This window comes from Rhinatrema bivittatum, chromosome 1 (assembly GCF_901001135.1).
Source record: "Rhinatrema bivittatum chromosome 1, aRhiBiv1.1, whole genome shotgun sequence".
NCBI classification, from domain to species: domain Eukaryota; kingdom Metazoa; phylum Chordata; class Amphibia; order Gymnophiona; family Rhinatrematidae; genus Rhinatrema; species Rhinatrema bivittatum.
The window spans coordinates 83,231,449-83,244,547 of record NC_042615.1 but is presented as its reverse complement, the minus strand read 5'-3'; the positions used below and the strand labels follow the sequence as shown (position 1 = coordinate 83,244,547).

Here is a 13,099-nt window from a genome sequence, read left to right as displayed (position 1 = left end):
GCTTGTGGGGGGCCTCCTGACCCCCACGAGACTTGCCAAAAGTCCAGCGGGGGTCCGGAAGGACCTCCTGCCGTCCAATCGTGTTCGTCTATGGCCGCCGCCATTTTTCGGCGCCATTTTGGAAAATGGCGCCGGCTGAAGACAACAAGATTCAGGAGCAGGAGCCCGTTCCGGACCGCTGCCGTTCCGGACCGCCGCTGGACCCACAGGTTATTTAACTCATTTGGGGGGGGTTCGGGAGGGTGGGGGATTTAATTTAAAGGGTCGGGGGTGGGTTTTAGGGGGTTTTAGTGTGCCGGCTCACGATTCTAACGATTTATAACGATAAATCGTTAGAATCTCTATTGTATTGTGTTCCATAACGGTTTAAGACGATATTAAAATTATCGGACGATAATTTTAATCGTCCTAAAACGATTCACATCCCTACTTCACACCATTTTGTTCACCTTCCTCTGGACCGTTTCTTGGCATTGAATTACAGCTGCTAAATCATCAATCACTCTTCAAGTTTTCTTAAATCACTTTTCATTCTCTCTACTTCTTTAGACATGTCCACTCTGTTGCAAATCTTAGTATCATCCACAAAAAGGCAAATTTTCCTTCTAACCCATCCACAATGTTACTCACAAAGATATTAAACAGAACCTATCCCAAAAACGATTCTTGAGGTACTCCGCTTAGCACCATTCTCTCATCAGAGCAGGTTCTATTTACCATTACACATTGTTTCCTGTCTGTCAACCAGATAGTAATCCACTCCACCACTTTGGTGCCCATTCACAAGCTTCTGATTCCAGTGAGAATTTTCCAAAGACATCTCATGAAAGTATATATATTGTATACTGTATATTTTGTGGAAAAGAGCTTGGTAAATTTGCTTTTGTAAATAGATTATCTATGCATTCATAGCTAATGACCTGATTTGCATCACAGTCACTCATTAACTATGAATTAAAATAAAGTTATTCAAGGTTAAACTATGCATGAAAAATTGCTATTTGCAAATCAAATAGTTACATTTCCTGGCTGGAACAGTAACTTTCAAACTGGCATGTGGATACACATTGGCGCGTTTGCACCGGAGCGTGCCCAGGAATGAGGTGATTTTATAACTTGTGCGTATGTTATAAAAATAGCCGGGCACACGCATATGTGCATACAATTTTAAATGGGTGCTTTCCTAGCTGCATAAATCCCGTTTCTACTATGTAAGTCAGGGGATTTTAAAAGGGGCACATGCTTACATCATTGCCAGTTTCACCAGTTTGTCCACCAGTACACCCAGTTAAGAGGTAAGTCTTCCAAACCACTCTATATTAATAGCCTACATTCACCGAAGTTAGACAGGAAATTTGAAGCCCAGCAGATTTGGCAATTTTTTCTTTTTAACTCACATGTCCTCTGTGGCAACGGCAATGGCGCCGGCCATCCATTGCTTCTACCATGTGACAGGGGCCAACCAATAGCACCGGTAGCCCCTGTGACATTTAAGGTCAAAGGCTATTGGCGCCATTTTGAATACCGGCAGCCAAGGGTGTGAGTGCAGGAGATGGCTCCCAGACCCCCTCTGGACCACCAGGGAGTTTTGGTAAGTGTTGGGGGAGTCAGGAGAGTGGGGGGGTTTGTTTAAATTTGCTCCTTTAGACGGCCGAATAATTTGACAAAGATTTGTTGTATTCGTGGGGAATTGTGATACGTTTTGCTTCCCTACAAATACAACGAATATGGCCCTATACGCTGCGGATTACCAATACGTTAGAAACGAATGCACACCCCTACTCAGCAGTAGACCTGGGTGCATGCCTAGGTGCATAAATATTTGCATGCACATTTCTTGACCCATACCCTGGAACCATGCCTACCTGGATTCTGCCCAGAATGCACCCTTTTTTTTTTTTTAAACAAGTAAGATTTGCATTCAAAGGGAGATACATGAGCATCTGGGCAGCTTTAAAATTTGCTCAGCAGATACCAGTCCAAAATGTGCGTCCATCTCCAAATTTGGTGCACACCAGGCTTTTAAAATTCACCTTTATGAGAACAAGTAGTTTACCCTATTGCAATGATGTTGAGTTAAACTGTTGAGTTAAAGATTTATTTATGCTGTTTTATTTCCAGTTATCAGTTCCTTGGATGTTGCATTTAAAATAGTTGGTAAAATTATTATGGTTGTAAAATCCTAGATGAGTAATAATGGTTTGCATTTAATTATTGCTAAAACTAAATTTTTGATGATTTTCTGTTCTACCTTATCTACCTCTCCTCTGTTTTTGCAATTGGATGAGTCTACTTTGGTATTTTCAGACTCTGTTCAAGATTTGGGAGTTCATTTGACTGTTTTTACTTTTTTTAACACTGCTGCATAATATTGTGAAAATTGTGGTTTTTTTCAAGATTTGTAAATTATGTTGCTTAAAGTTTATTCTTGATAAGAATGATTTTAGATCAGTTGTCCAGGCATTTGTTATATCAACTATTGAATATTGTAATGTTCTTTATATTGGCATACCAAAATGTTATCTCTATTCTGTACTAGTTTTGCTAAATGCTGTTGATCAATTGGTGTCAGTTGTCCCCTCTGTGAACATATTTTGCCAGATTTAAAAGAGTTACTTTGGCTCCCAGTCCAGCAGAGTTATGTTTAAAATGGTGATCCTTGTTCTCTGAGTATTGTATAGGAGGCCTCTGTTTATTTGAAGTATTTGACAGAATCTTACTGTCCTTTTTGCCGTTTTTGCTCTACCAGTTAACAGTTACTAGCTATCCCAGGTGCTAAAGAAGCTCTCCTTCCAGAGACAAGCCAGGAGCCTTTTTCTTTCATTGCTCCATCTCTCTGGAACAGCTTACCACTTGAATTATGCCAGATGTATGAGTATAAAACTTTCTGGAAATGTCTAAAAGCTCATTTATTTAAGGAACCCTTTTTATCCATATAATGTGGTTTGTTTGGCTTTTAATAATTTATCTTGCATTTTATAAAATGTTATTGTTATATTTAGTTTATGTTTATTTTATATTTTATTTTGTGATGTTGATGATCTTTATTTTGTTTTATCCTTTTATTATGATTCTACATTGTAATCCACTGAGAACAGATGTACTGAGAATTGGGCAAATTATAAATTACTATAAATACATCATTTTTTAAAAAAAAGTATTATAATTTTTGATCCATAGAAGTAATATGCAATGTATTAGAAGTCAGTAGTAAATGTCTCCTCTTTAACATTACATTTTTTACTCTTCTGCTGGTTTCTAATCTTTAGCTTCTGCTTCTTGGTTGTTCTTATATATCTTAAATTACAAGCCTTATAGTGCCTTTGTATAACTCACCTTGAGCTACAAATAGTGAGCTAAATTCAAATAAAAATGATAAATAAAATGTTTCTACAACCCCTGACGCTTTTTCCTATAATGTGATATGTTTTAATATGGGGAATATGTCAGCAATATGAGGTGTACTTAGGAGCATAAGCACTGTGTGTTATAGTCCCGGGCCATGCCCCGGTCCATTCACCTACCTCGGGGCCAGCCCAGGCCGCTGAAATGCCTCCGCAGCCATCAAGGCCCGTCCCGGCTTCTGCCGCGGTGCTCCCTCCTCAAGGGAGACACCGTTGATCCTCCACGCCTGACCCTGCCCCCTAGGCACATACACGCACAGGGGCTCAGGATTTAAAGGGGCCAGCATGGGAAGATAGAGAACTGCCCACAGATGACATCAAACGCTGCAGGAGTATTTAAACCCTGCAGCTAGGACTATGCCTTGCCTTGCAACGAGGTTCACTCTGGTTTAGAGTTGCTAGTTGCTGTTCCTGACTTCGGCTTTCAACTACTGGCTTCTGTCTTCGGCTTTCGACTACTGGCCTCTGACCTCAGCTTTCGACTATTGGCTTCTGACCTTGGCTTTCGACTACTGGCTTCTGACTTCGGCTTTTGACTACAGGCTACTGGCTTCTGACTCCAGCTTTTGTTCTCCGGCTTCTGACTTCAGCTTTCATCCACAGACTTCCAATTCCAGCTTTTGTCCACTGGTTCCTGACTTTGGCATTCGTCCAGGAGGTCTCGCCTAAGTCCAAGTGGCTCGGGTCCTCACGAGCTCCTCTCGGGGGGACCGCGGGCTTCCAGTGGTGAAGTTCCAGTTGGCCTCCTGGCTCCAGCTCTTCTTCTCCATTCTCTTGGATACCGCCTCGCAGGAGACCGCTCATACAAGCGGCCCGGGTCCTCATGGGCTCCTCCTGGGGGTACCTCGGGTCTCCAATGGTGAAGATCTTCCTAGTCTCCTGCCTGTGCCGCCTCCTGGCTTCAATACCCACTGGGTACCTTCCACAATGAGCCACCACCTTTCCTAGTTGGCTCAAGGGTCCACAAATCCAACACTGTGGGTGCTCGAGCACCCCTAATATTTTCATCTGCCACTGGGGCAGATGCCTATGAGAGATTTAGTTAATTTAACCACTTTCCAAATGACTTTTAAGGTAATCTCAGCTGGATCTGTGTCAAGCACAGTGGATCTCTCTTCCTGGACATTACAGGCAAAGAAAAGAGGCTCTATCATTTCCTGTCACATAGGACTAGGAACATTGTGCAAAGTAGGCTAAGACACTTCCTTATCAATAACCCCCCTATTATTGGAGGGAGGGGATTCAGTCATTGGAATACAAGCAAGGGAATCAGATACAGAAAGTCCTAATTGTTTGAGCACCAGTTGTCAGATTTCAAAAAACCTTCCAGGATCAGCTCAATAGGTTGCCAGTATATATTACACCATACATGCTTCAGAAATAACCTTTTATGGCACAATGCAGGTATCAAGAAGAACATTAGCAATAAATTTAAGAGACTGAGATCATGCTCACCATACCTTGGATTAAGAGTGAGTTTCATTCTTGTCATTGTAAGTACAAAGCAAACCTATTGTAAATCCTGTAAATATATAAAGACAAATTTTAAAAGCCCTATGTGCGCCAAAGTCGGGAGATATGTGTTGAAGTTAGGCCGGTGCACGTCTTGCAGATTTTAAAAAGCGCGCAAGTATGTGTATATCTCCTGATACATGCCCAAAACATTTTTGAAAAAAGGGATGGGGCTTGGTGTGACCTGGGCAGGGCATAGGCATTCCTAACTTTCTCAATGAAATCTGTGCGTATTTAAATGTACAAGTGCTCTGTGGGGTCCCCTACTTTACTTCTGCTATGGATGGCATGTAATTCCTGAAACAAAATCTAAAAAGGTTAGCAGAATTTTAAGGGTTGGGGCTAACAGGGTAAAAGATAGGCTAGCTAACTAGTGTAGTTAGGAAGTCTTCTCCTTTACCTGGGCAAACTGAGAATGAGCTCAGGAAACTGGTAATTGCATCAGCGTGCAAATGTACCAACCCCCCCCCCCCCCTTCTTACATGGTAAAAGAGGCATTTGTGCACATATGTGCACATCGATATAAAATTACACGCACGTGAGCATGCATACAGTCTATTTCATATGCACCATATGTGTGTTTATTATAAAATGATTATGTCCATTAATGTGGGCTGGCATACGCGTGTAAGTGTGTGCCCACATGGCTGTTTAAAAATTACCGTCCCCCTGTATCCACAGACCTCTTCCACCCACACTCCCCCTGCCTCCAGAAATATGGTGCAGAGCAGGATATTTCCCCGTGTACCTCACTATACCAAAAACATATTCAAATTCTGGTGACATATCAATAATAAAAATCCCTCCACTACCAGACAGCCTGTGTAATGAAAAATCTTAGAAAAAAAAACCAGAAAAATGCTAAGGTCATATGAAGCAAACCTGCCATACCATAGCAACATTAACTCAAAGTTTCCCAAAAGCAGCAACATTATATATCAAAAAGGCCTCAATGTAAATATTACTCCTGGCCATACAACACCAATACATCTCCTGTTGGGAAAACACTTTGAACAAGACTGCTGCAGAACTCTTCATGTCAGCCTTTAGCCTAAGACAAACACCACCCCCAGCCAGCCTCCAGCCATGAAACCCTCCCTCCTCAGAACCATCCGCAGCCCAGACCCCAAGCCTACCAGGCAGTCTGCCCCTTTCCACAGCAAGCCTCCAGCCTTTCCTGGTACCTACCTACACATACTCACATAGACACTGACGATACAGACAAATATGTTCAGACATAGGTGCCCTGCAGCCTCGACAGAGCTCACTATGGGTTTGCACAACATTTTCTGACTTGTTCAATGTTCCCTCTTCCACTACAGCCACCGGCATTTCTCACACCTTTTGACTAAATGCTGAACCACAGGTGCCATCTCCTCCTCCCCCTCTTTAAGTGAAGATCCCTCCATGATGAGCCAGGAACTTTCTGCATGTGCAGACCACCGGCCCCTCTCACGCCTCAGGCTCCCTGTGGAACAGGTAATACTATCTCAACCCCCAGTCTGCCACCTGCACTCACAGAGGTTCAGCCCAGCTCCTTGTCTGAGGACACAATTCTGGAAAGCAGGCTTCCCTACCCACAGTTAGAGGAGAGGGGGCCAGGCAAGAGCTGATGCACACATGATATTGCCTGTTGGAGATGAATAGACAATTTGCCAATGTGTAACCCATTCAAAAGTCTTATAGAGACAATAGATGTTTAACAAAGATATAAATGTTCCATTAAAAAAAATACCTGCAGCACCACTAATTCCAGCAACCCAGCATTTGATTGGGCCAAGGGCCAGGGTGCAGATGATGCATCCCATTAGAACACCTATGCCTCTTACCTCCACAATAGTTTCTCTGCTTGTAAAATCTACAATATGTGCTCAAACCAGATAGAGCAATGAAATCTATTACTGCCAAACAAAGGTAAACAGCATTTTGCTTTCTGATGAAAATAATTCTAAAATGTATCTGTATATTGCTTGAACGTTTGGACCCTTAAACCTAATTGCCAACCATATGAGATATTCTCAAAACATTTAAACTCTATTCATTGTCTGCAATGCTTGAACCGATGTGTGATTAATTCTTTCAAGAATTGTATTAGCTATTTAAAAATTAAAACTTTTGTGTAAACATTACATATATATTGATTGAAAATTTAATTGGATTTTATGATGTATCTGACTCTTTTTTTACAGGGCAAAGCAAAATGTATTAATTTTTTTTTTAAAATGAATGTCTATCTAGTAGTATATGCTGCATGAATAGTTTATGCCTTAATAAAGCAGTCAGAATGAATTTTTAACTTTTTTTTTTAAATAAAAGCAGTCTTAGCATATTCTGTCTCATATTAAATTTTAGTTCATCACTATGTGCAGTGTACAAATGGATACAGCCATAAAATTTTGTTGCCCTATTGTATCCCTTCCCCGCTGTAGAGAGGGCGCTATGCTGTGGGTCTGAGATTTGGCACAACTTGTTTGAGTCTTGGATCTATTCAGTACATGGTAGAAGCAAAGCTTCAAGACACTTAGGGATTCTATTGAAATAAACTCCATTCAAGGGTTTGGTGTTTTAACAAAAATGATTTCACTTTAAAATCAGCTTCCTTAATAGAAATGATTTCATATAATATACCCCTATAAAATGAATCAATGTTCTCACAAGGTTATACTTCACAAGTGCATTATCTTAAGATCTCCTTGTTTATTCTGTAACTCTAGGTTCTCCTATTAAAGAGTTCAAGGGATTTTTATCTCTAGGAGACATCTTTTGAATCTGTTCTCTGATGCTCTTATCTTTGCTGATCTTCTAACACCTTCTTGCTGTACTGAACGGACACACTTTCCTTTCTTCTTCTTCTTCTGGTCTGCATCACATGGGCACACACTAAACACTACATGGATGGCATTGATTGAGAAACTTAGTACCCCAGTATCCTTACCGGCAAATCCCTTGGAAGTGCAATCATGTAAGTAGGTTTCTAAAAAACAGGACTTTCTTCAACAAGGTAAATAGGAAACATTTACTCCTTGACAAGTCTTTGATCTTAGACATTGAATCAAAATCAGGGAATAGAATGAGTATCTTCATCCCTTGGGTATTGATATAAAAAATTAAGAAGCATCTCCCTATCCCCTTCCTTTGTAACATTAGCTTTTCTCAAGTATATAACACAGGTCTTATACTATTGATGTCATTCCTGCAAGTCTATACAAGAAAGAGAGAGAAAAAAACAGCTCCTTATCAGAAGTTCAACTTAAATCTCATGCCTCACTTATTCTAGAATGAGTATTATATATTATTAGATGGACTGATTCAATATGGCACCTCCTATAATGGTGTTTAAGCAAATGGATCTTACTAATCTCCCTACTCTCACTAGCAATTTATTCTTGCTCTACATGGCAAGGAATCCTATGGGTCCTTACAGATATATACCCCTTTTTTAATAATAAGATCATTTCTCTCTCTGTCTCTCTCAACACATGCATACATATTAATTTGCTTAATTTGTAAAGCTGTGATCATGTTATAGCATTATGCTACGGGACAGACTTCAAAAATACACCGCTTTAATATTGTACCCCTGAAGAAGTCCATGAAACACGGACTGTCGGGTCTATGCTGGTGTTTTGGGAAAAAGCTGTCACCGCTCTACGCTGCGCATAAGGATAAGTGATCTGTCTTTATAATCAACTAATATAATACGTAAAAAAACAAAAAATTGTAAAGTATAAAATCCTGAATGTTGATACCAATGATTATAAAAAAGGTCAGTTTGCGTTAAACCATCTCTCAGCACTTTGGTTAACGCCGCATTTATTGACACTTTTGAAGTGAGCACTCTCGGAGAAATTGTGGGAGGCTGAAATATCATATGAGGTATCACATTCTTTAAAAAAACAGCTATTCATTTATGATGTTCACATGAGTTTACTATTTTGTTCACTACATCATAATTGTAAAGTTCTAGTTTTAATACATATTAATATATACAATTTTGAGGGTAACTTTCAAAAGGATTTATACACATAAAAGTAGCATATATCATAGCAATTTTCAAAGGCCCACTTATGTGTGTAAAGTTCAGTTTCAAGCAAATAAAATCTTTTGAAAATTGCCTCCATAACATATATATGTTATATAAATATATAAACATGGAAATTCCCCAGGGGCCTATATGAATTGCTCTCCCCAACCTAGAACAGCCTGCCTTCCAGCTCTCAGTTCCAGTACAGCCTACTTAGCTCCATCATAGCCTGGCCCTCGCCTCCCCTCAGAGGAGCAGCATAGTCTGCCTTACCCCTGCTCAGCCCCAGCCCAGGCTGCCCCCCAGCCTGAACAGCTGCACAACCACCCTGCATTTAATGGTGATTCAGAAGTAATGAAACAAATCACGGTGAAGCTAGAAGATGTAATAAGGCAGATTAACAAATTATAGAGTAGCAAATCACCTGGACTAGATGGTACACATTCCAGAATTCTGTAAGAACTAAAAAATGAAATTGCAGATGTATTACTAGTAATTTGTAACCTATCATTAAAATCATCCACTGTACTCCAAAGGTTGGAAAGTGGCCAATAAACCCCAATTTTTAAAAAGGACTGCAGGGTGATCCAGGAAACTATAGACCAGTAGGGGTGGTAGCCTAAAAAAACATTGTGCTGTTTTCATTTCGGGGATGGGCTATTTCAGTCCATACTAGATTGTTTTGTTTTTTTTTCATTTCTTCATTTTGTTTAAAAAAAATACAGAACCCACCCCAACCCTTCCCATTCATTACAATATTGAGCCCCCCCCCCCCCCAACAGCTGACCCCTCACCCACCCTCATGACCACACTCCAGGACTCATCAAAATGGCCTGATGGTCTAGTGAGGGGCCCAGAAGTGACCTCCCACTCTTGGGCTAGTGGCTTCCATTATTCAAAATAGCGCTTGCTGCCCTTTGCCTCTGTCTTGTGATAGGAGCTACTGGTACCATTGGGCAGCCCCTGTCACATTATAGGATGAAAGGGCTGATGAAAACTATTTTGAAAAGCTTGATGCATGAAAAACAGACATTGTGGTAATGGAAAAAAACATAAGAAAAGCATAGAAAGAGAAGTGTTGGTTGCAAGCAACTATTGCATACAACATATGGCAAGAGAGAAGATACTCAAGTATCAAAAATTCAATCATGGATGACCAACGCCATTTTGGAGGGTCAACTGGGTACAACTGAAGACCCCAGTTGGCCAAGACAAAATTGAGGTAGGAGTTCTTCCTTGGCTACCTTACCCGTCTCAAAGGATGGGACTGTCCAAAATTTAAGTCTCTGGAACCTGATCACAACAGGTTCTTTCAGTCACAAAAATGAAAAATTGGACTTTCCAGAACTCTTTAACTTGGCTGATCCAGCTGTCTATCATCAGGCTCCAAGACTCCCGAGTCTTAGATGCAGCATCAACAGGATAAACACACTTAAGCTGCTAATTTAGAAGTAGCCAGGGAGGAGGAATCAGAGTCAGGGAAAGAACAGCCAGCCACCCAGAATGGCTTACCTAGCCCCTTTGGATGGGAAAAAGGGGTGACTAGGGGAGCTTCAAGCAGGTCCAGAGGGAGAATGTATCCTTTAAATAGGCCCAGGCGCATATACAGAGAGGGGCAGATTTTCAAAGGGTTACGTGCGTAATTTATGTGCGTAACCCCGAAAACCTGCACCTGCGCACGCCAAGCCTATTTTGCATAGGCTTGGCGATGCACACAGGTCCAGGGGCATTGAAAAAGAGGTGGGAAGGGGTGGGATGTCGGTCCAGGGGTGGTCTGGGGTGGGTCCGAGGCCTCCGGCACAGCAGAATGCCGGGGGATGGTGCGCCGGCTGCTGGCTGGCGCACAGCTTACGTCTTCCAGAGGCAGGCATAAATAAAGAAAAAAAGGTAGGGGGTATTTAGGTAGGGCTGGGGTAGGTTAGATACGGGAAGGGAGGGGAAGGTGGGGGGGGAGCGGAAGGAAAGTTTCCTCGGAGGGAATGGGAATGGGAAAAGCCATCGGGGCTCCCCTAGGGCTCGGCACATGCAAGGTGCACAAGAGTGCACCCCTTGCGCGCGCCGACCCCGGATTTTAAAACATGCACGCGGTACCACGTACATGTTATAAAATCGGGTGTACATTTGTTTGCGCCGGGTAGCGTGCACCAATGTACCCTGTGCGCGCAGGTTAGAAACTCTGCCCTAGGGTAGATGGCAAGGTAGACTCTGGAGCACAGCTTACAGACCCTGTTCCTCCTTATTTTGTGATGAAAGGGGATCTACTTTACCAAGTCACAAAGGGATGTGTGGAGGGGAAATTGATAGAACAACTCCTAGTTCCCAAACCTAGGGATGTGAATCGTTTTTGAACGATTAAAATTATTGTCAGATAATTTTAAAATCGTCCAAAATCGTTAGAGTGCAGATACAATACAAATGCCCCCGATTTATCGTCAGAGGCATTTGTATTGTATCGAACCTTTAAAATAAATCCCCCACCCTCCCGAACCCCCCCAAAATGTTTTAAATTACCTGGGGTCCAGTGGGGGGTCCCGACGCAATCTCCCTCTCTCTCTCTCTGGCCACGGCTGCGTTGAGAAATGGCACCGGTGGCCCTTTGCCCTTATTATGTGACAGGGCAAAGGTAGCGCCAGCGCCATTTTGTTTCCTGGTACCCAACGTCACGCCTGCTGGAGATCGCCCCCGGACCCCCGCTGGACCCCCAGGGACTTTTGGCCAGCTTGGGGGGGGGGGCCTCCTGACCCCCACAAGACTTGCCAAAAGTCCAGCAGGGGTCCGGGAGCGACCTCCTGCACGCGGGCCGTATTGCCAATCTTCAAAATGGTGCCGGCGCTATCTTTGCCTTCACTATGTCATACGGGTGCCATTTCTCAATGCAGCCGTGGCCAGAGAGAGAGAGGGAGATTGCGTCGGGAACCCCCAATGGACCCCAGGTAATTTAAAACTTTTTGGGGGGTTCGGGAGGATGGGGGATTTCTTTTAAAGGTTCGGGTGGGTTTTAGGGTTTTTTTGGTGTGCCGGTTTTCCCGCCCTCCCCCGATTTACGATTTTTAACGATTTTTTAAAACAAAAAAACCCGACAATAAGATTTCCCTCCCCCCCAGCCAAAATCGATCGTTAAGATGATCGATCACACGATTCACACCTCTACAAACCATATCATCACAAGGTCATGCAACTAGCAAACAGCCACCTTCTAGGGAGTCACCTGGGGAAGGAAAAGAACCAGGAGAAAATATTGGCACAATCCAATTGACCATGTCTACATAAACAGTTATATTGCCAGTCCTGCCCTACTTGTCAACTTACAAAGCCTGCCGGTGTATGGGCAGTACCTCTCATATCAATGCCCATAATCGAGATCCCTTTTGAAAGGGTGGGCATAGATTATGTGGGGCACTAGAGAGATATACTAAAGGAAATAAGTACACCTTGTCATTCTGGACTATGCCACAAGATATACGGAGGCAGTACTGCTATGGAATATGAAGACCCCCAACGGTGATGACCATGCTAATGGAGTTTTTAAATATGATTTGGGCTTCCCAAGAAGATTCTAATGATTTAAGGAACCCTGTTTGTGTCCAAGATCATGAAACAACTCTGTACCTTGCTCATGGTGAAAACTCTGTGTTCTTCGTTGTATATCCCGCAGACAGATGGCTTCATAGTGTGCTTCAAACAGATGCTCAAACAAATGTTCGGGAAATATGTGGATGAAAATGGCAAGAATTGGGATGCATCGCTGATGATGTAAGACTGCTCAGGCAGGCTGCTGGAGGAGGGTGGCAGGCCGAATCCTATAATTAAACCATGGGAGGTTGGCAGGCCAGAAAGATGGGGGAGGGGGAGATGATCCAGTTTTGGCCTGTGGGCTAGAGTATGCCCACAGGCCAAAACACAGAGTATAGAATGAGAGAGGAAGCACAATGACATCAATACCCTAAGGCTTAGAGAGAGAGGGCGGTAAGGCAGGAAGCACACTGGCATCATCAACTCAAGACATTGCATTGTGGCAAAGAGTTCCCTTGTACTACAGCCTATAGTGCAAGCAGTAATGCTCTTGCAAAAACAGAATAGCTGAGCTTACCAGTACTGTGCACTGAACTACAGACTGACTGCACATTTCTCAAGTCTTTTTGCAAGCTTCCAATAATAC

At 42.6% G+C, this 13,099-nt stretch overlaps 1 protein-coding gene across 1 annotated transcript in view; it reads left to right on the top strand.

Moving 5' to 3' along the window:
• Positions 1 to 12,697, top strand: part of LOC115092804 (testican-3-like) — a 678,739-nt gene extending 666,042 nt beyond the window's left edge. The window contains exon 6 of the mRNA XM_029604134.1: positions 12,596 to 12,697. Coding sequence (XP_029459994.1) covers positions 12,596 to 12,697 — 102 coding nt within the window. The remainder of the gene's footprint in view (positions 1 to 12,595) is intronic.
• The last annotated feature ends 402 nt before the right edge of the window (positions 12,698 to 13,099 follow it).